This window comes from Lutra lutra, chromosome 10 (assembly GCF_902655055.1).
Source record: "Lutra lutra chromosome 10, mLutLut1.2, whole genome shotgun sequence".
NCBI lineage: Eukaryota > Metazoa > Chordata > Mammalia > Carnivora > Mustelidae > Lutra > Lutra lutra.
In genome coordinates, this window is record NC_062287.1 from 70,092,121 (window position 1) to 70,117,137 (window position 25,017).

A 25,017-nucleotide genomic window follows, 5' to 3' on the forward strand; every position below is an offset into this window, starting at 1 on the left:
TTTTCCTTATTTCTCTACTTCGAAGTAATTAAATTTCTTATGATAACAGCTGCTTTAGTTGAAACTTCTCTAATAACAACTGACATGTATAATACTTCCTGTCAGGCATTATTCTAAGCAAGTAGATATACATACTTGCATAAATGCATATGTATGTATATGTATATACTCTCTTCACTTAATCATCCCAAAAAACCTGGGGGCTGGGTAGTATTTTCATTTCTTTTCTACCAACGAGGAAACTGAAGCACAGAGAGATTCAATAACTTGCCCAAAGTCATGCAGGTGGCAAGTGGCAGATGTGGGATTTAATCTAGGCAATCCAGCTCCCGAGTTCACACTCTGATGGGAACAGTGATACCCCACAAAAGCCACATAATGCCTAGGAGACCCAGTGGTGTGCCTGGTTCTGATGGTGGCACTATGGTGCCTAGAAGACACAGCAGCAAGAGAAGAAGTGGTGACTGTGATCAGCATGAGATATTTAGTGGAGGCGGACAGCAGGAGAGCCCCTGGAAGGAAGGGTCGCCGTGCCAGTGGGCCTGACAGGACCTGGCAGCCAGGGTAATCCCAGTGTAAGGGTGCTAAAGGAATTAAAGATCACATATTTGGGGGAGGATCTACACTTGACCTTTGAACGATGCAGGGTTTAGGGGCACCCACCCCCCAACACAGTGGAAAATCCACATGTCGCCCTTGACTCCAAAACTTAACTACTAATAGCTTACTACTGATCGGAAGCCTGACTGATACCATAAAGTCAACTAACACATCATTTCTGTGTTACGTACGTCCTGTACTGTATTCTTACCAAGTAAACTGGAGAAAAGAAAACATTACTGAGAAAATCATAAAGAAGAGAAAATATGTCTACAGTACTGCACTATCCACCTATAAGTGGACCCGTGCATCCAAACCTGCATTGTTCAAGGGTCAGCTGTATATGAGATGAACTCTGGGGACTCCTGGATAATGCTTGAGGTGTGTGGCGCATGGTGTTGGGATGAGAAAGAGGTTGGGTTACATTTACTTATGTTTGTCTCTCTCCTAGATGGGGTGAGTGTCCTGAGGGCAGGGACCAGCACAGAGTGTGTGTGCTCAACATCGATAGTGTTTCAGTGAATCAGGTCAAGTAGGGATTGTCTGACAGGCATGGCTTCAATGTTTTAAGCCTTATTGAACTGAGTGAAGATATTTTGTGTTTGTTACAGGTGTCCTATGGGGATAGCACTTCCCATAGGAGCTAAGATCTCCCTTTAGCCACTCCCTACCCCCCCACCCACCCAACCCTGGGCTTGAGTGTCCATATCCATACTTTACCATTTTCCTGGAAGTTCTGAGAATTGGGACAGTGGTTGCGAAGGGCCCAAGCTTTATGGCTTAGTGGAATCAAGGAATGTTTGTAGAATGACTTGTACAAAAGGTCTCTCTGATTCTACTGATACCTGGTCATGTGTTTCTATTTAACACAGAAGTTTTTATTATGATGTCTTTTGTGGAATGGAGTTACTTACCCAGCTCTTAAACTTGAACCACGCTGCAGGGAACTCACCTACACTTTGTCTGACACGCCGGCCAGAGATCGAAACCACAACTCCTGAAGTGTAATTCAGAACAGAGGATTGCATGAGTTCAAGGGTTTCCCATGTGTCAGGCCAGAGCACTCATGCTTATCTTGTAACACCCCTACAAGCCCAGAAAATATTTCCAGCTGGCATGGCAGGGCTTACAATCCATGCTTCCTAGGCAATTTCTGATTTACTTGATCGCTTAAGTATTTACTGATCCCAACCATGTGTCAGGCCTTGTGCTGAGTGCTGGTCAATGAGGGAGGTCAATGCCTGCCTTTGAGGATATCTCAAAGTTGGTGGTAGAGAGAGACAGGTGAAGAAACTGTAGAATATGGTCAATAGGTAAACAGTCTTTGGAATCGGGTTGCCTGCAGGGAGTCCTGGCTCTCTTAAGTCATATAAGTCTTCTGTACCTGTGTATTTTCATCTGTGAAATGGAGACAAGGAAAGTATGTACTTAATCAGGATATTCTGAGAATAAAATAATGTGTGATAATTATATAATCCTTGGAGTACTATAAGGGTCCAATAAATATTAACTATTATTCCTGATGGGTTTTGTCTATTTTCCCTTTCCCTCTGCTTTCAGAACTGCTTTTCATCCAATTCCCTATTTTTTTAAAATGCCAAACACAGTGTTTGCTTCGGCAGCACATATACTAAATGCCAAACACAATTATATTGTAATCTCAATGGTTTATTTGTAATTTGGGCAGCTTGGGTGCAAAGCATACTGGGTAAAGTCAGGCTGGGTGGGAGACAGATACATGCCTTGAGCAGCCAACCCATTTTTCCCCTCCAGCTTTGATGGGTCAGAACCTCTTGAAGTCCTCCCAGCCCTCCTGGAGTTGGCCCTGGACCTAAGGGGGCTGCGCCTACTTGATGGGGCCTGAGGCCTAGTCACTGAATGAGGTTAAGAGGAGGCAGGGGTCTCTGCGCTTCCTAACCTACAGTTTATTCTTCTCAGTATGCTTGTTTGCTCCTTAGGGGGGAAAGAGGAGGTATCTCTTCAAACAATCTCTAGAAATGGAAGTTATTTTAAGCTCATTCTTAAAGAAAACCAGATTCTGCTTTCCCGAAGGCGCCCCTGTCTGTCCTCGCCTCTGCAGCTGTCACCCTGGAAGGCCGCTCCGGCGGTTGGGCAGGCCGGGAGTGGGTTTGGCCTGGAAGCAGCAGCTGCATCTCTGGAACTGGGTTCCCGGTCCGCCCTGTACCCCAGAGCTTTAGGCAGAGCCAGGGGCTCCCAGCTTTCCTTCTTCCTCCCGTTGCTCATAAGCAGCCCCAGAACTCTTTGCTTGGGAAAATTGTCCTTCCTTTCTCCCTGTGTCAGGCTGTCTCATCTTGCTCTCTGCTCCTTGATGTATTTTTTTTTTTAAGGTTATTAGAGTGGGAAGCAGTAAGGCTAAGAGGTTAAGAGTGAAAGAGACCAAAGTTTTAATGTCAATGCTACTACCTTCTACCTGGGTGAATTACCTCTCTCATTCTGGCTTCCTCATCTGTAAAATGGGGATAATACTACTACTAACGCAGACACTTGTCTTGAGGGGTAAATTAAACGATTCGTGTAAAGCACTTAGCACAAGGCTTAACATGTGGCATGTGCTCAGAAACTTCTAGCCATTGTGATGGTAATTATTGTAGGTGCTGAAGCATTCCATGGGGGACACACAGCAAAGAGAACTAACATTTTTGAGCATTTCTTTAGGCCATGCAATGTCCTAAGTCCTTCACGTTCACCATTTAATGTAATTCTTTCATCTCTCTGAAATTACTACCTTTATTTTCAGATAAAGAAATTGAGGCTCAGAGAGGTTAAGAAACTTACTAAAGAGACTAATTAATCTATGTTGTTAAAAAGTCAGGATACTGGATATCCTCGTTGGGGAGTGACCAAAAGGGGGTGCCAGGGAGACTACCGGGATACGGGCAATGTTTCAAAACTGGTTCCTGGACACATGAATGTGTCGACCTTATGAAAATTCATTAGACTGCAGCTTGATATGATAATTTGTTCACCTTCATGTGCATATGTTATTTCAATACAAATTTCAGAAAAAGGGGGAAAAAGCAGCAATAGCTTTCCTTCAGCCACACAGATTGTAAGTTGCACAGCCAGCCCTTCACGCCCCCACATGCAAAGGTACAAGCCTTCTTGGTCTGGGCCTATAGTAGCTTTTCGTAGGCTTCCTTACACAGTGGGCTGTTTCATCCTCAGGAAGCTTGGGTTCAAAGCCTGTTCAGGCAACTAAGGAGGGAGCAGGATCATCAGAGAGGCGTCTGAGGGCCTGACTCTGCCCAAGGGGGCCTCCCTGGGCAGGTCCAGGAGGCCTGCCTGGAACCAGCCATTGGTGGGCTCCAGGGCAGATCATAGGACCAACTGGAAGACGAAGCCAACTAGGCTTGCCACATTCCTTTCGTCTGAGAGAACAACTTCCGTCCTCTGGCCCAACCAGGTACCCTCTTTCCTTCCACTTCCAGGTTTTTTGAGGAAGCTTCCACTCCTGGATCCTTAGCTAGGTTCCTCCTACATGTCCACTGGAGCTTGGATTGCTCCAGTGGAGGATGATACATTCTCTAGGTTTTCCTCCCATGAGGCTCATGACACAAAGCCAGAGAGACAGCCAGTTCCAGTCTGGGCTCCTATTTGGGGAAGAGGCAATGGAAATGCAATTCTTCCTGTGGATAATGGAGTAAGGAACCCTCAGCTCTGTTAGCTGGATTCTACCTCTCTCCCCAGAACCCCATTTCTTCAAAGAAACATTCAAACTTTAAAATAGCTTTAGATTTACAGAAAGTTGCAAAGATAGTACAGATGGCCCCTGTATGCTACCCACATACCTAATTACCTTGATCGTTAGCATCCCCTGTGAGCATGGTACATTTGTTACAACCGAGGAACCATCATTAGTCTGTTGCATTAACTAAACTCCAGACTTTATTTGGCTTTTACTAGTTTTCCATGAGGGTTCTTTTCTGTTTCAGGATTCCATCCAGGAGATCCTGCTGTAGTCAGTCATCATGTCTCCCTTGTCTCCCGTTGCCGCTGATAGTTTCTCAGCGTGACCTTGTTGGTGAGGACACTGGCACTTGTGAGGAGTATTGATTAGGTATTCTGTAGAATGTCCCTTAGCTGATCCCTGAGGCCCTTCGCATGATTAGACTAAAGTTCAGTGTTTGGGAGAAGAAAGTCCTGCTCGGGGCGCCTGGGTGGCTCAGTGGGTTAAGCCGCTGCCTTCGGCTCAGGTCATGATCTCAGGGTCCTGGGATCGAGTCCCGCATCGGGCTCTCTGCTCAGCGGGGAGCCTGCTTCCCACTTCCTCTCTCTCTGCCTGCCTCTCTGCCTACTTGTGATCTCTCTCTTTCAAATAAATAAATAAAAATCTTAAAAAAAAAAAAGAAAGTCCTGCTCATCACGTCCCATCCAAAGCCCACGCTGTCAACAGAGGCTGATGAGCAATGAGGTTCCTTTGGATCACTTGAGTAGGATGGGGTTATGTCAGGTTTCTCCACTGCAAAGTTACTTGTTCTCCGTCCCCTTTCTGTACTCTTTACTTTGGGACTGAGTCATTTAATGCAGCCCACGCTCACGGCCCACCCCAGCTGTTCTTAGTCATCGAGTTTATCTGATGCAAGGCTTGTAAGCACCCACAATCATTGGATGATTGGCGCAGGTAGAGACACAGCAACTCCGAGCCAGACATCCCAGACACGAGCACACAGATATATAGACAGACACCTAAATGAGTTCATATCCACAAACACAGACTCTCACAGGCCCCAATAATGCAGATACTAGAGAAATCAATAGCTTTGTCATTCCATGTCTCTTACCCGCCAAACGATAAATCAACTAGGATTTTAATTAACACAGCTTCGGAAATCCCACTTTCTTTCTAGTTCTAAAAGATCTTAAAGGACAAGAATGGAGTATGCCTCCGTGTGAGCTGGGGCTGGTGGGGGTGACAGAATGGTGAGTCTGGGATCTAATCAGGCCTCCTGGGAAGGGTCCGGGCCAGGGGCAGTTTGGTGGCACTGATTCCCTTTTGCTCCCTTTGTGGCTTTTCCATGGCCCTTTCCATTCCAGGCCTGAGGAAAGGGGTGGGAGTGGGTCCCACTCAAGGGTCCAGAGCTCTTCCCTGCACAGTACAACAGGCTTCCTCTGTGCCAGGTGCTGGTTCCCAGGTGCCAGGATTTAGCTGCCTTGCAAGCCCTGTGTTTGGAAGGAGGGAACAGCCGTAGCCCACGGCAAGAAGCCACACCAAGGGGCAGCAGTATCACTTGCCTCTGCTGTTGACAGAAGAAGGAGGAAGGATGCTAGAAGGACAAAAATGACAGCTGTCCTCTGTAGTGTTCATGGAGTAAATGAGTCAGTGAGTGAGGGTCTAGTTCCTTTCCTCCCTCTTGGACGCTCTTAGATCAGTCTGCTTCAGCTCTCTATCTCTAGAACATGATGATCAGAGGCTCTTGTATTCTCTTTATCCCCTTTCTAACCATGTTAGTCTTGGGCCACTCTTTGTGAAAGCATGTTTAAAAATGCTTTCATTAATAAAATAAATTTAAAAAGGTTCACACTCGGTAACCACACAGCTGACTGTAGCTCCTAATCACATAACCAGGATTCAATATTTAGGCTCCTTCTGTTTTCTTCTTCTTGTAAATACAGTCTGCTAATGTGCCTGACTTCATGTCCTGGTGCTTGTCTGGTCATCTGCTTCCAAAACTTCTGTGCCTCCCTCTTATTATCTGTGAGTTGGAGATAACAGAAGAAAAGAGGGTTAATGTAAGCGAGTGCAAGAAACAGTGATGAGCCTAGAGCAGGTGCTTCATAAACGTCAGATGACCTGAAATGGGAACCTCTGGAAGTCGCAGGGTGCTGACAGTCACTGTGGTGCTGCTCCCTGGCTGCAGGCTGCACCTGATGCAGGCGGACTCGGTCCAGCGCTGGATGGAGGACCTGAAGCTCATGACGGAGTGTGAGTGCATGTGCGTCCTGCAGGCAAAGCCCATCAGCCTGGAGGAAGATGCTCAGAGTGACCTCATCCTGGCTGGCAGCCCTGGCCCCGGAGACCCCCTGCAGCTGCTTCTCAAGAGGAGCTGGGTCATCAGCACCGAGCTGCACAGGATCGGGCAGAAGCTGGCCCAGGACCGCTGGGCGCGTGTGCACAGCATGAGTGTGCGTCTGGCCTGCCATGCCCGCTCCATGGTCAGCGAGTACAGCGCTGTCAGCAGGAGCTCCTCGCAGGAGATGGGCCAGGTCAGCTGCCCCAGGGTGGGTGCGGGCGGGCATTTGCAAGGGGGATGCCTTCTAGAAGCACGGGTCTGAAGTGCTTGGAGGTTGAACTTTTCCTGCTCCAACACCTCCCTCCTCTTCCCAAGAGCAGAGAAGATAGTAAGGACCTTTACTAAGTACCTACCATGTCCTGGGCATTGAGCTAGGTGTTTTCACTCACCCATCTCATTTAACCTGCACTAGATACAAAGCAGACAGAACCACTGTGAGAGCTGTGAGAGGCTGTACAGGGGAGCAGTGCACCTACTTTAATGCCAGACTGTCTGGGTTCAAAGTTCAGCTCTGCCGTGTGACGTTGGCAAGTTACTTACCTTTTCTGTGCCCCAGTTCCATCCCATTAACGAAATGAGTAATAGTACTTTTTCATGTTATTTACATGTTATTTACATGTAATGAAACATTAAAAACAGTTACTGAAAAAGTATTAGCTAGTGTGAGAGTGCACCGAATCCTAACCACTAGACCACCAGGGAGCATCGCTAGTGTGAAGTCCTCACTGTATTGATGAGGAAACAGAAACTCAGAGAGCCTAAGTAACTTGCCCAAAGTTATGCAGTGAATGGTATAAGCAGGATTTAGTCTAAGTTCTTCTGATTCCGAAGCCCATGATTTCCAATCTTCTTTTCCAAGCCCATAGCGGAGCACTGAAAATCCCCTTGTCATTGTTTTTCTTTCTTCTGGCATTCACTTCCCAGCTTACAGCTTTACCATTTTCCTTGCTCCACTTCACAAACAGCAAACTTCTTATTCATCCTCTGCAGCCCAGCCCAAATGCCCCTTCCTCTCAGAAGCTTCTCAGATCCTCCAGCACAACTAAGTGCTTGGTTTTCTTTTTTGAGCTTGCAAAGAAGCTGATGATGGTGTCTTGCCATCCATACAACACTGTGTTATAGTTGATGGGCCTGATTCCAAAATCAGATGATTTGATTCTTCATCTTTATACCCCAGAGAGCCCCACGCAGTAGTCAGTTCTCAACCAGTGCTTGTTGAATTGAATAAACTTTCTTCTGTTTTTTCCACAGATTGAGAAACTGTTAATGGAGAAATGCTCAGAGCTCTCGGCAATCACAGAGAGGTAAACCTGGCTGCTGGATGAGACTGGACAGCCTGTCCTCAGTCAGGGGAAGGGGCTGGTATCTTCTTCCAGGGGGAAAAAAGGTTGGGGTTGGGGGGGCTGGTGGTGGTCTGGGAGCTTCCTTTTGCTGACTTTCATCACCAACCTTGGAAGACTCCTTTGGGCTTTTCTGCCCCATTTTCAGGACCTAGAGAGAATATAAAAGAGGAGAGGCCCGTGCGTAGGAAAAAAGAGGATTATTGAGGTTAGTAAAAAGGAAAAGTTTTCCTGTAGCTTTGGGAAACCCCCTAACCTGATCCCCAAAGTCAAGACAAAGTGAAAGCAGACACTCACAGCCTATACTCACAGACACATAGACAAGGATCTCACAGACACACTTGCCTGTATGTAGTGTATAAACATACACTCATATATTCCCAGAAATACACTCACACCCTCTTCTCTGTATGTCACACACGTCAACATGTACATGTTTACACTCAGACACATACAGACGCTCAGCCTCACATGTATACACACCCACTGTCCTTACTCTTTCCAGCCCCCATGCCCTGTAAGAGAAACATGGGACTTAGTCTCCCTTAGGACCCTTTGGCGTCTTTGGCCTTCCAGTAGAACATTCTCAGGCCCTCGGGATATATTTAAACCTGATCCACCCCCTGTTCTTTCCACCTGGGGAGAAAATTTTCAAGGCTCCTTTCTGTAGACAACCACTGTAGATGGCCATTTCTTCAAGGGTCGTGAGTATTACCGTGGCAACAGCAGCTGACCTGGCAGCAGCAGCAACCTCCCCCTTGCAGCTCCCACCCCCAGCCCCAGACCCTGGTGCAGTGATGGCGGGTTCTCTAAGGGAGGAGCCCAGAGGAATGGGTCTGACCACTGGCTGACAGCCTTTCTTCCTGGTGACGTGGACTGTTAGCTCCCATTTTTACCAGCACTTCTCTGAACACTAGGAGGCCAGAGGATGAGCCGGTTGTGAAATATTCCATCTCTGACTCCCCTGGAGCTGATGACGTCCTCCTAGGCCCCTCGCACCACTCACAAGCCTGCGGCAGGCCCAGATCTGGCCCCTGCAATGGCTCTGGGCTGAATACCTGCCCATCCCAGGGGCCTACGTCATGATTTTTTTTTCCCCAGGTGCCTCCAGGTTGAAAATGAGCACGTCCTGAAGTCGATGAAGGCCTGTGTGAGTGAGACCTTGAGCACGCTGGGTCAGCACTTCGGCCAGCTGCTGGAGCTGGCGCTGACCCGGGAGGTGCAGGTCGGTGCAGGCTGGGCTATGGATGGAGGCGCTTGCGTGGACTCCTGGGGTGGGAGTGGGGGTGGGGCCGAGGCACCGGGCCAGGCTGGGGGAAGCTCTCACATGCTTTTCTTGGGGCACATCCTCAGGCTACCAAAATGAACCCCAGCACCTAGCAAATAGGACTGTTAGAGCTCGATGCTTCCCAAGTTAGCCCAAATCTGCATTTTCTAGATGTGAGAACTGGAGCCTAGAGAGGAAAGAGACTTACCTAAGGTCACACGAGGCCATGGCAGAAGCATTTCCTAGCTGCTCTCTCAGTATTGTCCCTACTATCTTAAATCTCTGTTGCTATTGTCTACAGTATACACAACAGATCTGTATTGTCCTGGAAGATTGAGGCAGCTGTGGGGAACAAGCCAAGTCCAGAAATCTGGCAATAGAAAAGAATCTAGAAAGGTCATATAGTCTAGCCCCTGCCTCTAGGCAGACTCGTGTCTGATTCTAGAAAGAATGAGGGCTTTGGAACCAGACCTTCTTTCAAACTATGGCTCACTGTGAGACCTTGATCAAGTTCCGTAACGTCTCAAAGACCTCATTTTCTTCACCTACAAAGTGAGAACCTTCCCCGGAAGAAAAGTGAGAACATTAAGCAAACAGCACAGTGGGGGTTAAATATATGTGATTTCCCTCCGTTGCCTTTTCCTATTTTAAAAGCCTCCCAGAAAAGCAGATTCCATAAGGTTTTCATTATGAAAGGTATTTATGTGTTATTTATAGTTACAGAAATATTGTGTTACATATTTGCCATTCTTTTCCCACCACCAAATAAAAGCCTTCCACAAATAGCAAGTCTCTTCCCCTATCAGCTTCTCTCCAGAATCAGCCTTTCCATAGAGCCCAGAGCTTTCCTTTTTCTCCTTCTTATTTGTCCGGCTCATTTTCCACAGGGGAGAGGCTCTTCTGGTCTGGTTCACCTGCTTCGTCAGCATGTCTGGCCCCAGGCTTTCTCACCCTTCCTACCCCAGAGATCTGCAGAGGCTGCTCTGTCCCAGGAGCCTGGGATGAAGGGAAGGAAGGGCCAAGGGGGGGGGGGGGGGGGCGGGGCGCTGCTGGGGCTGGCCTTGGAGTTGACATGCAAATGGCGAGTAGTGGCTTAAGCTGGGGCCAGTGTCCCACACTGAGCTCTCAAGTCCCAGAGGGACCCTGTGGGACATGGGGCCGAAGTGGGTGAAAAAGACAAGGGAGCGATGAGTGAGAATATTGAAGGTAGTCACAGGGACGAGGGGAGCCTGGAGGTATTTTTGAGAAGGACTGCCGGTGCTGACGATGCTTTTTATGTGACTTTTGTGCCCTTTCTCCTGGAACTATCGGGTTCAACAGAAAGGGCTAACTGTGAATTATAAACAGAAGTCAGCTGGGTTTGGAAGTAGTCTACTGGGAGTCAAAGAGGGTAGAGTGCATGGTCTAGGTCAGAATCCTGAGGAGAGCTCCCTGGGCTGCCAAGGAGTCTTCCTGGACCTTGTGGGTTATGTAGCTGTTTTCCTGGGGTTTCTGGGCCTATTCTGGTTTTTCCCTCATCCTGATCTTGTTTGCAATGGAATTCCTGATCTGGGTCCTTTTGCTTCCCCAACTAAATCCTGCCCATCCCCAGGTCTGGCCATGTGGGTCACGGATACTTGGCCTGGGAGCTTAGCTGGATCAGCTGCTCCTCTCTTAGAATTTGCACCCCCCACCCTCCACCAGCCTGAGTGGCTCAGTCAGTTAAGCCTCTGCCTTCAGCTCAGGTCAGAACCTGGGGTCCTGGCATCGAGTCCCACATCAGGCTCCTTGTCCAGTGGGGAGCCTGCTTCTTCCTGTGCCTGCTGCTTTCCCTGCTTGTGCTCTTTCTCTCTGACAAATAAATACATAAAATCTTAAAAAAAATTTGGTCCCGCATTGGCCTCCCTCCCCTTGTCTGCCCTGCATTCCTCTGTATATTCCTTAGCTTCCCAATAAGCCCCCCTTTCCTCCCAGTGAGCACCGTGGTGTCTGCTACACCCTCCTATTGTTTGGGCTCACCATGCTCTTAATACATTTTGGCTGATCTTTAGTTCTGTGTGTGTGTGTGTGTGTTTCTGTACAGATGGCAGTGACATAAGGAGATACATCGGCTGAAGGCAAGGTGATCTGTGCTCAGTGTTGTAAACATATGTTTCTTAACTGGTGACCAGTACATTCCCTAGGATGTTAATTATACGAGGATCCTATATTTGAGGTCTTTTGACATAAAGGGACTTAAGCCTGTGTCCTTACATCAGAATTTCCCCTATGATGTGCTCTTCTGCACTGGGAGTCCTCTAAAAGATCTTCACACATTCATAGTATTTCTTGTCTGATCTGTAGCTCCCATAGACAAGGATTTGGGTTTGTTTTGTTCATGGGTATATATCTGGTGACCAGGATATTACCTCTGCTACAGTAGGCACTCAATAAAGACTGGATACTAAGCTGTATGTTCCAAACTTACATAGTCATAACAAATCTTTTTTCTTCTTAAAGCACCTGATCACTTGGGATGCTGGTGTTTCAGGAAATGCAATTTGGTCAAAACATTTTTTGTCCTTGGGAAGTTCTCAAGCAGAGCCTTGCCACCTCCCCTATCCCCACCTCGCACAAAAATAATCTATGGTAGAACAATGCTTACGATAGGGCAGCAGCAATCTAGCACTACTTTGCACTGGTCTGCTCCATCCTGGAATGTCATGTCCAGTTCCAGACCCCAGACACATCACTGGCAATGGCGGTACTCTGAGGAGGCTCCTGAAAGGGTGGGAGAGAGGCTGAAGATCAAGGTCTGTGGGAGTAGATGGAGGAGCAGAGAATGTTTTGTCCAGAGATGGACACTCTGTCACCTCCAGCATTCTGTGTTTGGGGACCCCGAAGGGAAGAAGGTGCTCAGGTCAGCCTTTGAATCTAGAGGATGTTCTATGTAGAGAGGGGTTTGTGAAATGACAGGGCTGTCCTGCAGGGGGTGGTGTTTGGAAGTCCCATCCCTTAACAGGCCAAGCTAGGCTTGGAGGACACTGGCAGGGGATGAATGAGTTCCAAGGTCTCTTCCAATCTTGGTAGTATGGGATTCTATGATGTGGGGATGGTAGGGTAGGGGCCTGAGCATGGAGTCTGGAGGCATATCAGGGTTCACATCCCGCTAGTGCTGCTTACTGGATATGCAGACCTGGGTCAGTTACTTCCTGTCCTCACGTCTGCAGTGGGTTGTCATTAGGATTAAATGAAATGACCCATGAGGAACCAGTGGACTTTTCTGACTCAGTGAGCTGCTTTCTTCAATCGAGTCTTGTTCTGCCTTAAGAGAAGCTTGCAGCACTCTTTGCTAAAAGAGCCCCCTGTCACCTAATGAATTGTGTATTAAGATAATTTAACTATTTGGCGGGTATGGAAGAATTTAAAGTTAAAATGTTAGGAGCCACTGATAGGAAATTAATGAACATTGATGATTAATCTATTTGGGAATAAAGGATTATCTATGTGGGAGGTAAGAAAGACTTAACTTATAAAAACTGATTTGCTCTAAAATAAAGGGGACTCTATGAATAAATTGACTCTTAGCTGTACCTTTGATTCCTTGACTCAGCTTCATGTGGGTAGATGTTATATTAATTTATCCTTTCATTCCATCTATTACTTTTGATTTTAGTTTAAAATAACATCTTTATTCTAATAAAACTGATTAGGGAATGTATCTTTGGCTCTGTGGCTAAACGAACTAGTTCAAGCTTTATCTCACAGCTTAATTTCCCCTCCCTGTCCTAGGCAAAGCTGGTCAGCCTCAGGCCTCACCTAAGGGAAAATCACCTAACTTGTGACAGAACTCAGACCTGAGGGACACTTCCTAAGAGAGACAGGTGCCAAGCTGACTGTCCTCAGTTCCTTCTTCCCAAACTCATGAACTCATCCCTACCTTCTCAGTAGGGTGACCTAAAAAGGTAGGGAGTGATGCTAGCAGGGGTGTGTTGCTGAAATCCTTATCTAGGGAACAGGAGTAGTGGGGACCAAGTACTGCCCCTTAGTAGTGATAGTTTCTGTCCTACTGTCTCAGTGGCCTTATCCATTGGGCTGTGGTCAGGCGGGAGTGCGGCTGAGCACCTTGGGGGAGGAGGTCAGCTGCCAGTGGGAAAGATATTTCCCACCTTCATGAAGCCATTCTTTCAAATAACAACACCTCTTTCTTTGTAGATCCTTCTGGAATCATAGTGGGAAATTTACACTCTGTTCCCAGAAGGCTTGAAAATGACTCATGATATTAGATCCATTAAGTTAGCTCTAGGAGGTTTTGTAACTAAAGCTCAAAATTTGCTTTCCTGTCCTATTTCCCACTGTCAGATTTTGCTCAGCTATGTTGTCCTATATAGGTAATCAGAGGCTGCAATGCAACTAAATTGTAACATAAAGATAATCTGTATTTACCAGATGAGAAATATAAAGATGTCCAAAATTTAGAAATAGTGTGTCTCATTATAAAGTTCCCAGAGAGAAAGTAAAGTTAAAGAAAAAGGTTTAAAAAAAAACCAACCACCACCACAACAAAAACAGCATGAAAAACAAAAACAAAACATAACAAACAAACAAAATTCCCCGCATCCCTTTACCTGTGGGAATAATTCAAAGTCTCAAGTACTTAGATTAATATAATTCTCTCCCATTTACTTACTGTGCTCATCTTAGCCAGAAGGGTCTCATTCCAATGTGTGTGTGGTCATGTTTTCTTGGGAAGCTACAGTCTGGGCTGTCTCTACAGCAATGGGAGGGGTTCCTTCCAGGCTTCTCAGTTTGTACTGGTCTTTCCCAGCCATACTTGGAAGAGTTCATACCTTGGATATGCAATAGTATAATAGCACTACCCCTGCACTCACAGAAAGTTAAAACAGACCAATCCTTGGTCCCTATGGCAGGAATTCCATGCAACATTTCATGCTGGGACTCTGTCTTAGAGTTGCTGAAGACCTTAACAGATACTTACCTGCAGCTGAACAAAAGAGGGTTGGGAATGGGCAGCATCTTGATAGCGTCTGTTGTGGGACATCAGTTTATCTCAGGTGTCCATCATCCACAAGGTTTTGTGGAAACTCACTCACTGGGGGAAAGCATCCACCCTAGGTTAACTGTGGCATTATGTTTACTATATATGGGGAAAAATGTCTCCTTCTTTATAGAAGGGCATTTGATATGTTTACTTCTTCCTGCAAAGTCAGGCACTTAGAATCTCTTCCCAGTAACTTGCCTGGTTTGCATACTTTCCCATCCAGCATTTTCAACATTTCTTAATTTCTAGCTCTCCTCTAAACACTGTCTTTCTGTCACCCCAGACTGCATTGATTTGGGCTGCTTGAAGTGACTTAGGCTAGAAGTTTTCAAACCACTTCAAAGGCATTGCATTCTCCAGGTTCTCAAAGATTTACCAGAAGAAATGCAAGCATATATACTTTTAAGGAAATCAATGCCCAGATCTTCAATTTTTGTTTCTTTCCCAAAACGATCCTCCCAATAATATGCAGTTTCTAACATTCCTTCTATTACTTTCCAAAAGAAGGACATGCTCCCACCCATCCCAAATGTTATGGTACATTGCCCTGCTGTGTAAAACCTTGGAGTAGCAGTAAGACTGGGGAGATCAAAGAAGAAGCCTTCATTCCTGAACCATAAACCCATAGGCCTCTATGAATTATTTCTGTGCATTTTCTTACATATTTCTGTTGAGAAAGGCATTAGAAATTACGTGTTTTGCCCAGTATGGAGATATATGGTAGAATGGTTTTGTGTGTGTTTGTGTGTGTGTGTGTGTGTGTGTGTGTGTGTGTGTGTGTGTGTATAGGAGGAGTGGATTTGAAAGTCTTCAATTTATCATATCCCTTCTATCTGTATTTACTCCCAGATTGTGAATAGCTCTTAAGGGACATTCTCCTTAGACAAAGCGAGAGAGCTGGTCAGACACATCAAACACTCAGAATGGCTTTTGGGGGCACAAATTTAAATGCAAGCAATTCCTTTTAACTATATCTCATACTCAAACCTAGGATATGTCATTCACTGGAAAGAAAAACATCTTTGAAGAGCCAAAGATTCTAAAGGTTAATGATACTGATTCTTTTAAATGCTGGAATACTTTTGAGAATGACTAAATTTTTCAAGATATATTGGATAAAATCCACAGATGCAAATTTTACATGATTTTTTTTTGTCAGATTTGGTACACATTATTTAAGAAAGCGGTTAAAGCCTATTTTGTCAACATATTTTTGAAATATTTATACTAATTTCTGCTTCTTGTTAGCAAAAGATAAAATTAATTGCTAGCAGCTGGACTAATTAGATTTAAGCAGTGAATACCTTTTTCCTTTTTTAAATATGTAGGGAAGTCTGATCATCAGAGTCCTAAAAATAATCAAATGATTTCTAATACTTATATATGTATGTATTTATTTGTTTGTTTATTTATTTATTTATTTATTTGAGAGAGAGCACACACACACAAGTGGGAAGAGGGTCAAAGGGAGAGGGAATGAGAATCTTAACCAGGTTCCATGTTCAGCATGGAGCCTGACACGGGCTCAGTCCCACGACCCTGAGATCATGATCTGAGCTGAAGTCAAGAATCAGACACCTAACCCACTGGGCCACGCAGGTACCCCGATTTCTAATATTTTTATTCTCAAATTTGAATTATTCCTTATAATGAACACCAGATTTCAATATATATACCCACCCACCTATTTACTGAAAAAATACTAGCTACATATTACTTTACATTATTAAAAGTTTAGTAAATTGCTTTATCTTGGCTTTATAACATACACAAATAAAACCAAATTTTATTTTAGCTCTACATTATTTTAATATTAACAGTTTTAGCATTTTCCCTTGGAGAATGATTTCTATAATTATTTGTCAGTGTTGTTTTAATGTTTCTTGAAACATATCAAAACACTTTGTAATTAAAAACGAAGTCAGTTCTATATTGAGAAAAATTTGTCTTGGCTGATTGGCTTGGCTAAAAGAATGGTCTGCCAATTAGTTTATAGGGTGGGCGTTTTCCATAAATTAAGTAAGCAAAAGCTGTAGCTTCAAGGTTTTGATAAAACATATTTGAAACAGGTGCAAATATTTTACTAAAAATTATATTGGCAATGAAAGTAATAATATTTTGATTTTCCTAATCCTTTCTGAATAAGTTGGATAACCCAAGGTACTCCAAGTGAAAGAGCAGTGGGTATAATTAATAAGTATTTGATAAGTCTTGGTAAAGTACTTTTGGACTTCTTCCCAGAAACTGAGATAGTGAATGAACAACTTTAATGATTGGGTAACAAATGCTTTTACAAGTCAAGTGGTTTCCAATTCTTTGCTTTTACCAGTTTAAAGGAGTTATCAACTGGCAGATCATTAAAAATGGTGTTTGACGATGGATCGCCATTGTGATTGCTTAACTCAGAATGTGCAGGATTGAGCAACTTGGCTATGTAAACTCTTTCCATTCCTCTCTATGGATTTATGGGAATGTTTTTCAGGGTTTACATCTAAAAATATAGCATTAAGTCAATATTCAATCATGTATACATCAATTAATGAGAAACCCTAAAAAGGATACAGAGCCTCATTTATCTCATTAAGATATACATTTATAACAACATTTTAATTTTTATAATTTATAATTATTAAGCAGAATTTATAATTTACGTTTGGACCAATTGTACTGATAATAATTATAACAATGACTCAACCAAGAAGAGAGTATTTGTTTAAGATTTTAATTATTTATTTGTTTATTTATTTATTTTGAGGGCAAGCAGTGGGAGGGCAGAAAGAGAGGGAGAGAGAGAATCTCAAGCAGACTCTGCTCGGAGTGCCTAGCCCACGTGGGGCTTGATGTGGTTCTCGATCTCATGACCCTGAGATCATGACCTGAGATGAAACCAAGAGCTGGACTGAGCCAACCAGGTGCCCCAAGGAGAGAGTGCTTTTAAGCACTTGGAGCCGATAGTTGCAGGAAATAAAATGACATTTCAAATGTCAGTGATAACTATGACAAGGATGATCCCTAAAACACTTTGAAACTTAAATATATTACATTAAGATAAAATTCTCAGGAGGGATTGGATTGGGAACATAAAGGATGAAAAGAAAAGATGAAAAATGCTCACAATGTTAAAGAAAGAGATTATTCATACATTTTTAAGGGGATGATGAGGGCATCAAGTTGTTTTGGTATTTAAATTCCACTGAACACATCCAAAAGAGTGATGTAATGGTCTTATTTTATGTCGATATTTACAACCTACTGGAAATTACATCCTTTCCAACTTTGTTCTTGAAACTTATGATGAAAAATTTTACCTTTCAAATTAAAAATGTGTAAGGGGTCATATGTTTTTCAAAATTCATTTAGAGCTAAATAAGAAAATAAAAACTGCATTAGAACACACAGGTATTCTAGTTCTATATCATGAAGCCTATCTTTCCTGCCTCTTCCTGGAGAATTGCTTCAGCCCTAAAATCCCTGTCTATAAGGAGGGTTTTCTGTGATGCTCCTGAAGTCTGGACCTTTACAGCCTTGTGAAGACCAGTCCTTCAGCCATGCGCTTCTCAGAACACAGTCTTTCCATATCTTTTGAGTATGTTAACTTTAAGTAGCATTTCTTTCTGCTACATCTCCTTTTTTTTTTTTTTTGCATTAATGAACTACGCTTCCAGGATTCTCTCTCCTTCTGTTAATCCCCGCCTCTTTTCAGGGAGACTCTGCTGAATTTTTCTGAAGTTTACCCTGGGTCTCATGTTGGTCTCTTTCTTTATCTAAGTCATAGAATGAGCACTAGTTGCTGGATTTGAGCAGCTTTACCACGTTGACTTCTCTTTCCTTTCTGGAACATTCTTTTGTTTTTCAAAACAAACAACTTCTAGATGTTGGAATTTGCCTTACTGAGAAAAATGAAATCAATTAAGGTCTGTGTTTGCCCCCAAACCTCCAATTCTAAGAGATCTTATCCCCATTTGCCTTCCTAAATTGGATATTCCAACCCAGGAGATATTTTCCCATCAGAACAATAACTAATCCAAGCCTGGATTCCGTTACGATTTTGTCCGTCTCCTCTTTAGTATGTGCAGTCTTTCTGTGCCTTTCCTGAGATGCTTGATTCACGCATTTCTCCAATATATTCTCTGAGGACACCAACAATACTGTATGCTCCTTTTCAAAACCTTTCACCTAGAAATTTATCTAGCAATCCTTTAGATATCTCATGCTGTTTGCTGTAGTCTTCTGTTTTCCAGGGCTCTGTTGGAGTGTAACAACCATTTTTATTATCTTATCATCTGAAGGATCAAGAACATGGGCAGAGCCTGGCTGAGTGATTCTTCTGTTCTGTGTGGCATCAACAGAGGTCACTTGGTGTTACTCAATTGGCAGATGGTTCGGGAAGTCGTAGAAAGCTTCTTCGCATGTGTAGTGCCTTGGAGGGGATTGGGGGGAAGCTAGTGTCTGCTAAGAGCACTGATCAGGGATCCTACAGTCTCAGAGTTCCCAAATGTCTTACATGGTAACTCGGGACACTGAAAAGTATGTTCCAAGAAGCCTGGGGGCAGCTTCAAGGTGTCTCGTGAGCTAGCCTTGGAAGTTCTGGAACATTCCTTCTATCAACTGCTGGCTTTTATTGTTCGAGCAGGTCACTGAGGCCAGTCCAGATTTAAATGGTGGTGGTGGGGGTGGGTACCAGAGCCTACCTGTCTATGGGAGGAGTAGGAAAGAACATGTGACCATGTTTAATCTATCACACCCTGTCACATCTGCCCACATTTATGTAATCCCTTGGCATGGATGGGCTGCCCTAAGTATGCCCAGCTATGGATTCTCTATCTGAATCTTTAGCTAGAGCATGGCTCCCTCTGAGGAACTCATTCCAGGCTGATGTATGAGACTTTACCTCTCCTGATCAATTTCCCTGGGCTGCAACTGCTCTTTCTGACTGAGAGACAATTAAAAAAAAAATTTTTTTTCCTTTTTGGATTCCTTATTTAGAGAGGCTAGGTGGTGTGCATCTCCCTAATTCTTTTTATCCCTTTCTCCTGATCTTCAAGATTCTGAGGGTTTTTTTTTTTTATTATTATTGTTTCCCCTCTGCCTACTCTGTCTTTAAAACAATATTTCTGTCACTCAGCTTCATCAATCTTTGTTCCTTTATTTTGTCTCTTTTCTACCACTTTTCTCACAATACAGGGTGAAGCATATTTTTGACACTTCTTCAGTTCCCTCTTGATTGACTGACAAATCTTGATTTTAGAGACTGTGGTAGTTTGAAGCTGACACCAAGATAGGATGGGATAAATGTCTGTCTAGGATAAAGTGGGGGAGCTGCCTGTCCAGGATACAGGGTGGGTGGGGGGGGAAGCAGGGTCAGGCATGAAAAACCATGTTGCAAGTCTGAAAACAGAAATAAAAGGGTGAAGGAGGACATGAATTGGAAGAGACGTGAATTTTCAGGCCAAAGTCTGTTAAAGGAGTCCCCCCAACACCCATGGGAGGCAGTAGTGTCCCTGCTGTGATCAGTCACAGCTGGAGTGGCTCAGGGAGCTATGGCCTCAACAAGGACATGGGATAGATCCAGAGGGGAAGTTGCTGGGGGCGGTCTGTGAATGCTGCCCCCGGCAGGAAGAGCTCTGGCTACCCCAGGGCAGAAGGCTGTAGATGCTAATGGGAGCCAGGAAGGAGAGCCCCTCTCCAGTTTGGTGAGAGCTGCTAATGAGGCTGGATATTCTCCTTGTCTTGAGACCTCTATCTTTGCTGGTCCAGGTGAGGTCCTGCCAACTTTGAGGGAGAGGAACTCACTGACTTTGGAAAACAGGAAGTTGGATTCACAGGAGTTAAGGTCCAACTAACTCCACCACACACCACGTGCGTGACCTTGGTCAGGTTTCTGCGTCTCAGTTTCCTGAAGTGTGAAGTAAGGGTTGGACGAGATTGCTAAGGGCCCTTCTGGCTCTGACATACTGTGATGCTTAGGGCCTTGATGATTTCAGTGGAGCCTTTGATCTCATATTCTTCCAAATTTATCTTTGTGAAAAGGATGATTACAACTTTTCATTGTCAGGGAGCTGATTCACCAAGATGATCTGAGGTATAATTACGGTGTATGTGTGTATAGGCAATAAGAAGAAATTATTCTCAGGCATAAATGGTCTAATGTGAGCAGATGATTGCAAAAGACATTGGATTGAATTGTTTAACATCATGCTAATTTGCTTCAAGTGCAAACACTAATCAAGAACACTGAGTAATTATGATTTAGGTACAGGACCCCAATATATGAAATCGGCATTTTCATGTGAGCATCATTATCACTTATGTAACTGCTTACGGTATGCTGGGGGAGGATTCTAAGAAATGCGTTCATTACACAGCTCTGCAGTGACAAATCTTGGTTATTAATTTTACCTTTTGTCAAATCCCTTACAAGAGGCATCTATCAAATCTTAGAGAATAATTTTTACATTTAATGTAGCTTGATTAAATACCCACTTAATCTTAGACTACTTTATGTAGGGGATTAGTGTCTTGCGTGTGTGAAAAATTGTAGGAGTTTGGATAAAGAAAAGGAGAGTCCAGTTTACCTGGAGCCCTAAACCCACTTAATTTTAATCATTTTACGGATGGGGAAACTGAGGCCTAAGGTGTATATTGCCCAAGATCACAAAATAATAACAGCTAACAATTTTATTTTGCTTCCACGTGCCGAGTACCTTTACAAGTCATATATATATATATATATATATATAGTATTCCTATATAAAATTTCTCTCTGTGTATATGTATATGGGCTCTATATTGGCTACCTTAAGAAATGGATACAGCCACCCTAAGAGACAGGCAAAGTTATTTCTCCCTCACTTCACACATTAGGAAACTTCAGGCTAGGAAGGCTGAGTTACTTGCTCTGGGGCACATGGAGAAAAAGGGCAAAAGGGGCAAAGCCAGGATTTGTACCCGGGCATTTTGGCTCCAGAGTCCCTGCTTTCAACCTCAGACACACTTCCTCATCAACACACTGTGTAGAAAAGGCGAGCTGGCATCAGAATTCCAATCTCCTCATTTCCTTCTAAGTGTTTTTTTTTTCCATAACGTTAGGTTTAATAAAAACAAATCCATTTTGATATTTTGAAATAACATAGCAACGGAAACCTCCTGAGTAGCTGCCCAGAGCTGCGGCTCTGGAGGTGTTACTTTCTCGCATGAAGCCCCCCAAGGCGATCTTTCTGAATCACTATCTCCACATCTCCCAGGAGACAGCAAGCAGCTAGAATTAATTAGCAGGTAGGAATCTTTTATAATCAATGAATCATATGCTTCAAAGCAAATGGCTGATTAGGAAGTAGTTTCAAGATATGTGAAAAAGCTTTTTCCCAGAAATAAGCTAAACTAATCTTTATGTCTCATTTGTTGATGAATTTTCCATTTGCTTTTTTTCCTGGTTCTCCCTGGGTCTTACGTTCAGTCATTTCCAGCCTTCTTGTCTCAAGCCTTAGCTCCCAGAGCCTGGAGTAGTCCGATGTTCCTGAGTTACCCACTCTTTGACAGAGAGGGTTCCTGGGGTTGCTGCATTTGGCCTGGCTATACCCACAATGGAGATGTGCCCTGAGCACTAAGCTACTGTGGACTACTTCTCTTGACTCAACCCCGGAACCTATTACCCAGCTGGAGTTTGCCGTAGGCAAATGAACCAAGTCTTTGGTCATAGCCATAGCAACTCATTGGTTTTCAACTTGATGGCTTATTTAACTGATGGTTTCTCTTCTCATTTGAAGCCAGTAGAACAACAAAGCATACTTGCTGAGACCATCAGGATTGGGAGCTGGTTTTCTGATCCACTGGAAAAGAGCACATTTGCTGTCCATGTCCCAAGGGGTTGAAATTATCCCATATTCCTGAAACGTAGTTTGGACCTCTTGCAGACTCGTGTCTTTCCCAAAGCTAGAATACCTCCTCACCCCCATAGTGGGACCGTGGATGGGTTGGGATTATAGATTCCAGGGGGCTTCTAAGAGCATGTACCCACTGGTATTCCATTAAGGAAGATTAGAGGGAGTGAGTGACCATCAACCATCAGACTCTGCTCTCCTTTCTTAGGCGCTGGTGAGAAAAATCAATGCCTCAGACAACATCTACACCACGGAATCCACCACAGGGAACCTGTTCAGCCTGACCCAGGAGGGGGCTCCCTTGTGCCGCATCATAGCAAAGGTGAGCTGATAGTTGGTGGCCAAAGTGAGGGACCTGGGGAGAGGGGGAGGAACCTAGTTTGGTGGGACTAGCTTGCTTGAGAAGTCTGTCTTGCCTCTAGCATTTATTTGCCGTGCGATCTTGGAAGAGTCAGTTCCCCTCTTTGGGCCTTGATGTCTCCATTTTTAATAGTGGCTAGGCCCTCTGCTTTCAGTTCCCACTTTAGAGAAAAGCTTAGGTCCCCAGAGTCTCTATAATTCTCTTCATGTGGTATCTGTTAGAAATGTCAACCACCCCTCCCACCAAACCCAAACAAAACACATCCCCTAACTCAGGTTCTTGATGGTTCCCCAAAATACTTGCAGCCACTACAATACTATATGAGGGGAAGACAAAATTGAGGGCGACAGTGGTTTTCATCAATTACAATGGAAGGTTCTCTTTAAAGATTTATTTATTTATTTGTTTTATTGAGAGAGAGAGAGAGAGAGAGAGCGAGCGAGCATGGTGGGTAAGGGCAGAGGGGAAGAGAGAGTCCTGAGCAGACTCCCCACTGAGTGGGGAGCCCAGTGTGGGGCTTGACCCCAGGACCCTAAGATCATGACCAGAGCCAAAATCAATAATCTGATGTTTAACCAACTGAGCCACACAGGCACCCCACGGTGGAAGTTTTATTTTGCTAGCTTCGTGGTTAATTTGCCCCTAAACTTGGGGTCCAAACACTTCGGGCAAATACAGACAATTGATAACCCTAGGATCTTATTTCATTTTTACTATTTTTTTTTAAACTTGAGAAATGACATTGCCATGGAGATAGAAGCAGTGATCTAATTGGAAGCAAAGTTACGTCTTTCAGTCGACTTCATGTGGCAGCCCCAGGAAGACACTGTAGCTCAGTGGTTCCCTGTCTTGGCTCTGTCACCATCCCTCAGGGGGTGTTTGGAAACCACAGATAATTTTTTGCCCCACCTAAATTTACTGAGGTCCTGGGGTAAGACCTGAGACTCTGCATTTTAACAATCCCTATAGGTAATTCCAAGGTAAATTCCAATTTACCCTACAGGTAATTCCACTCTCAGAATCACCCATCTAAGTCCTTAAAGAAATCTGGAAAAGGAGAGTAAATGCTTGTTGACTCTGCATAGGGGAGAAGTAAATTGTGTAGAACAGCAATAGCTGACATTTGAGTGTTGCTCTCCAGCATGCTTAATGCCTTACAGACGTTATTTCCTTTAAATCCTAAAACCATCCTAGGAAGTAGGTATCATGTTTTTCTCATCTATGATTGAGGACATGGTTTAAAGGTCTTACTCAAGGTCACACAACTGAAAAAGAGTGGAGTCAGAATTGGAACCCAAGTCTCTTTATTTTTTTTTTAAAGATTTTATTTATTTACTTGAAACAGAGAGAGAGAGATCATAAGTATGCAGAGAGGCAGGCACAGAGAGAGAGAGGAGAAAGCAGGCTCCCGCTGAGCAGAGAGCCCGATGCGGGCCTCGATCCCAGGACCCTGAGATCATGACCTGAGCTGAAGGCAGAGGCTTAACCCACTGAGCCACCCAGGCGCCCCCAAGTCTCTTTAAATCAGAGCTCATGATCCTCAAGCCCACAGTGGTGACTTCTTGTTCTATCCTGACCCTTTAGACTCTTGGGCCAAAGAATGACTCAGAAGTTCTCAACCCTGATGAGTATTAGAATCACTAGGGAGATTTAGGTGTCACACAGCTAGTAAGTGGGTGAGCTGGAATTTGAAACTGCCTGCTTGGCAACAAAGGCTATGCTCTTATTTAGTATTCTGAGCTGCCTCTTAGCAGTCCTTTCTCCTCTTTCTCCTTCTTCTCCTCCTCTTCCTCCTTCTGCCCTTCTCCCCCCTTATACAACCTTCATTATTTTTTGCCTCCTTTCTTTTCACCAAGCACCGTGATAAGCTTTTCATTTACTACTTCACTGATCCTCCCAATGACCTTCTGACGTGTTATAATTCCCATTTTTAAGATGAGGGAATAGAGGCTCAGAGAAAAGGTAAACAACATGTCCGAGGTCATGTGCTTTCAGGGCAAAGCTGGTATTTTAACCAGACCTACTGACTCCAGAATCTTAATCTCAGCTTCTTATGTCTCCAACCCTTGGGAGAGAGCAGACAGAAGGCTGAAGGGAAGAGAAGATTCAGTGACGACTCCCATCTTTCCAGCCTAGAAGATGGTGACACTGGTTCCTCCAGTGGAGTCACTGTTCTTGGGTTCTCAATCCTGACAATGATGCAGGAGCTGGGAGTCCCTGGTACCTTCTACGGTGCCTCCACATGGCAGCCTCACTATCGATGCTCATTGAGTGTGCCCAACGCTGTGACAAATGTGGGATGGCTGCTCTCAGTGGCCTTCCTCACCCACCTTCTTGGGGCCCAGCATGGTCTGCCTTTGGCCACTTCATCCATCTGAGCTGCCTCCAGAAGACGATTTGGGCAGCCTGTCTGAGGTCTGTCCTCTCAGCCCCTTGAGTTCCGTTGAAGGCCAAGAACAAACCTAGTCTTCCCTGTGATGGTCATGGTCAGCCCCACCCCTTCCTGAGGACAGAGCC

At 44.4% G+C, this 25,017-nt stretch overlaps 1 protein-coding gene across 3 annotated transcripts in view; it reads left to right on the plus strand.

The window, feature by feature from the left end:
• Window positions 1-25,017, plus strand: part of INSC (INSC spindle orientation adaptor protein) — a 128,166-nt gene that overhangs the window by 56,203 nt on the left and 46,946 nt on the right. For all 3 annotated transcript variants that reach the window (XM_047693998.1, XM_047693999.1, XM_047694000.1), the window contains exons 3-6: window positions 6,480-6,825; window positions 7,884-7,936; window positions 9,074-9,197; window positions 22,348-22,461. In XM_047693998.1, coding sequence (XP_047549954.1) covers window positions 6,480-6,825; window positions 7,884-7,936; window positions 9,074-9,197; window positions 22,348-22,461 — 637 coding nt within the window. The remainder of the gene's footprint in view (window positions 1-6,479; window positions 6,826-7,883; window positions 7,937-9,073; window positions 9,198-22,347; window positions 22,462-25,017) is intronic.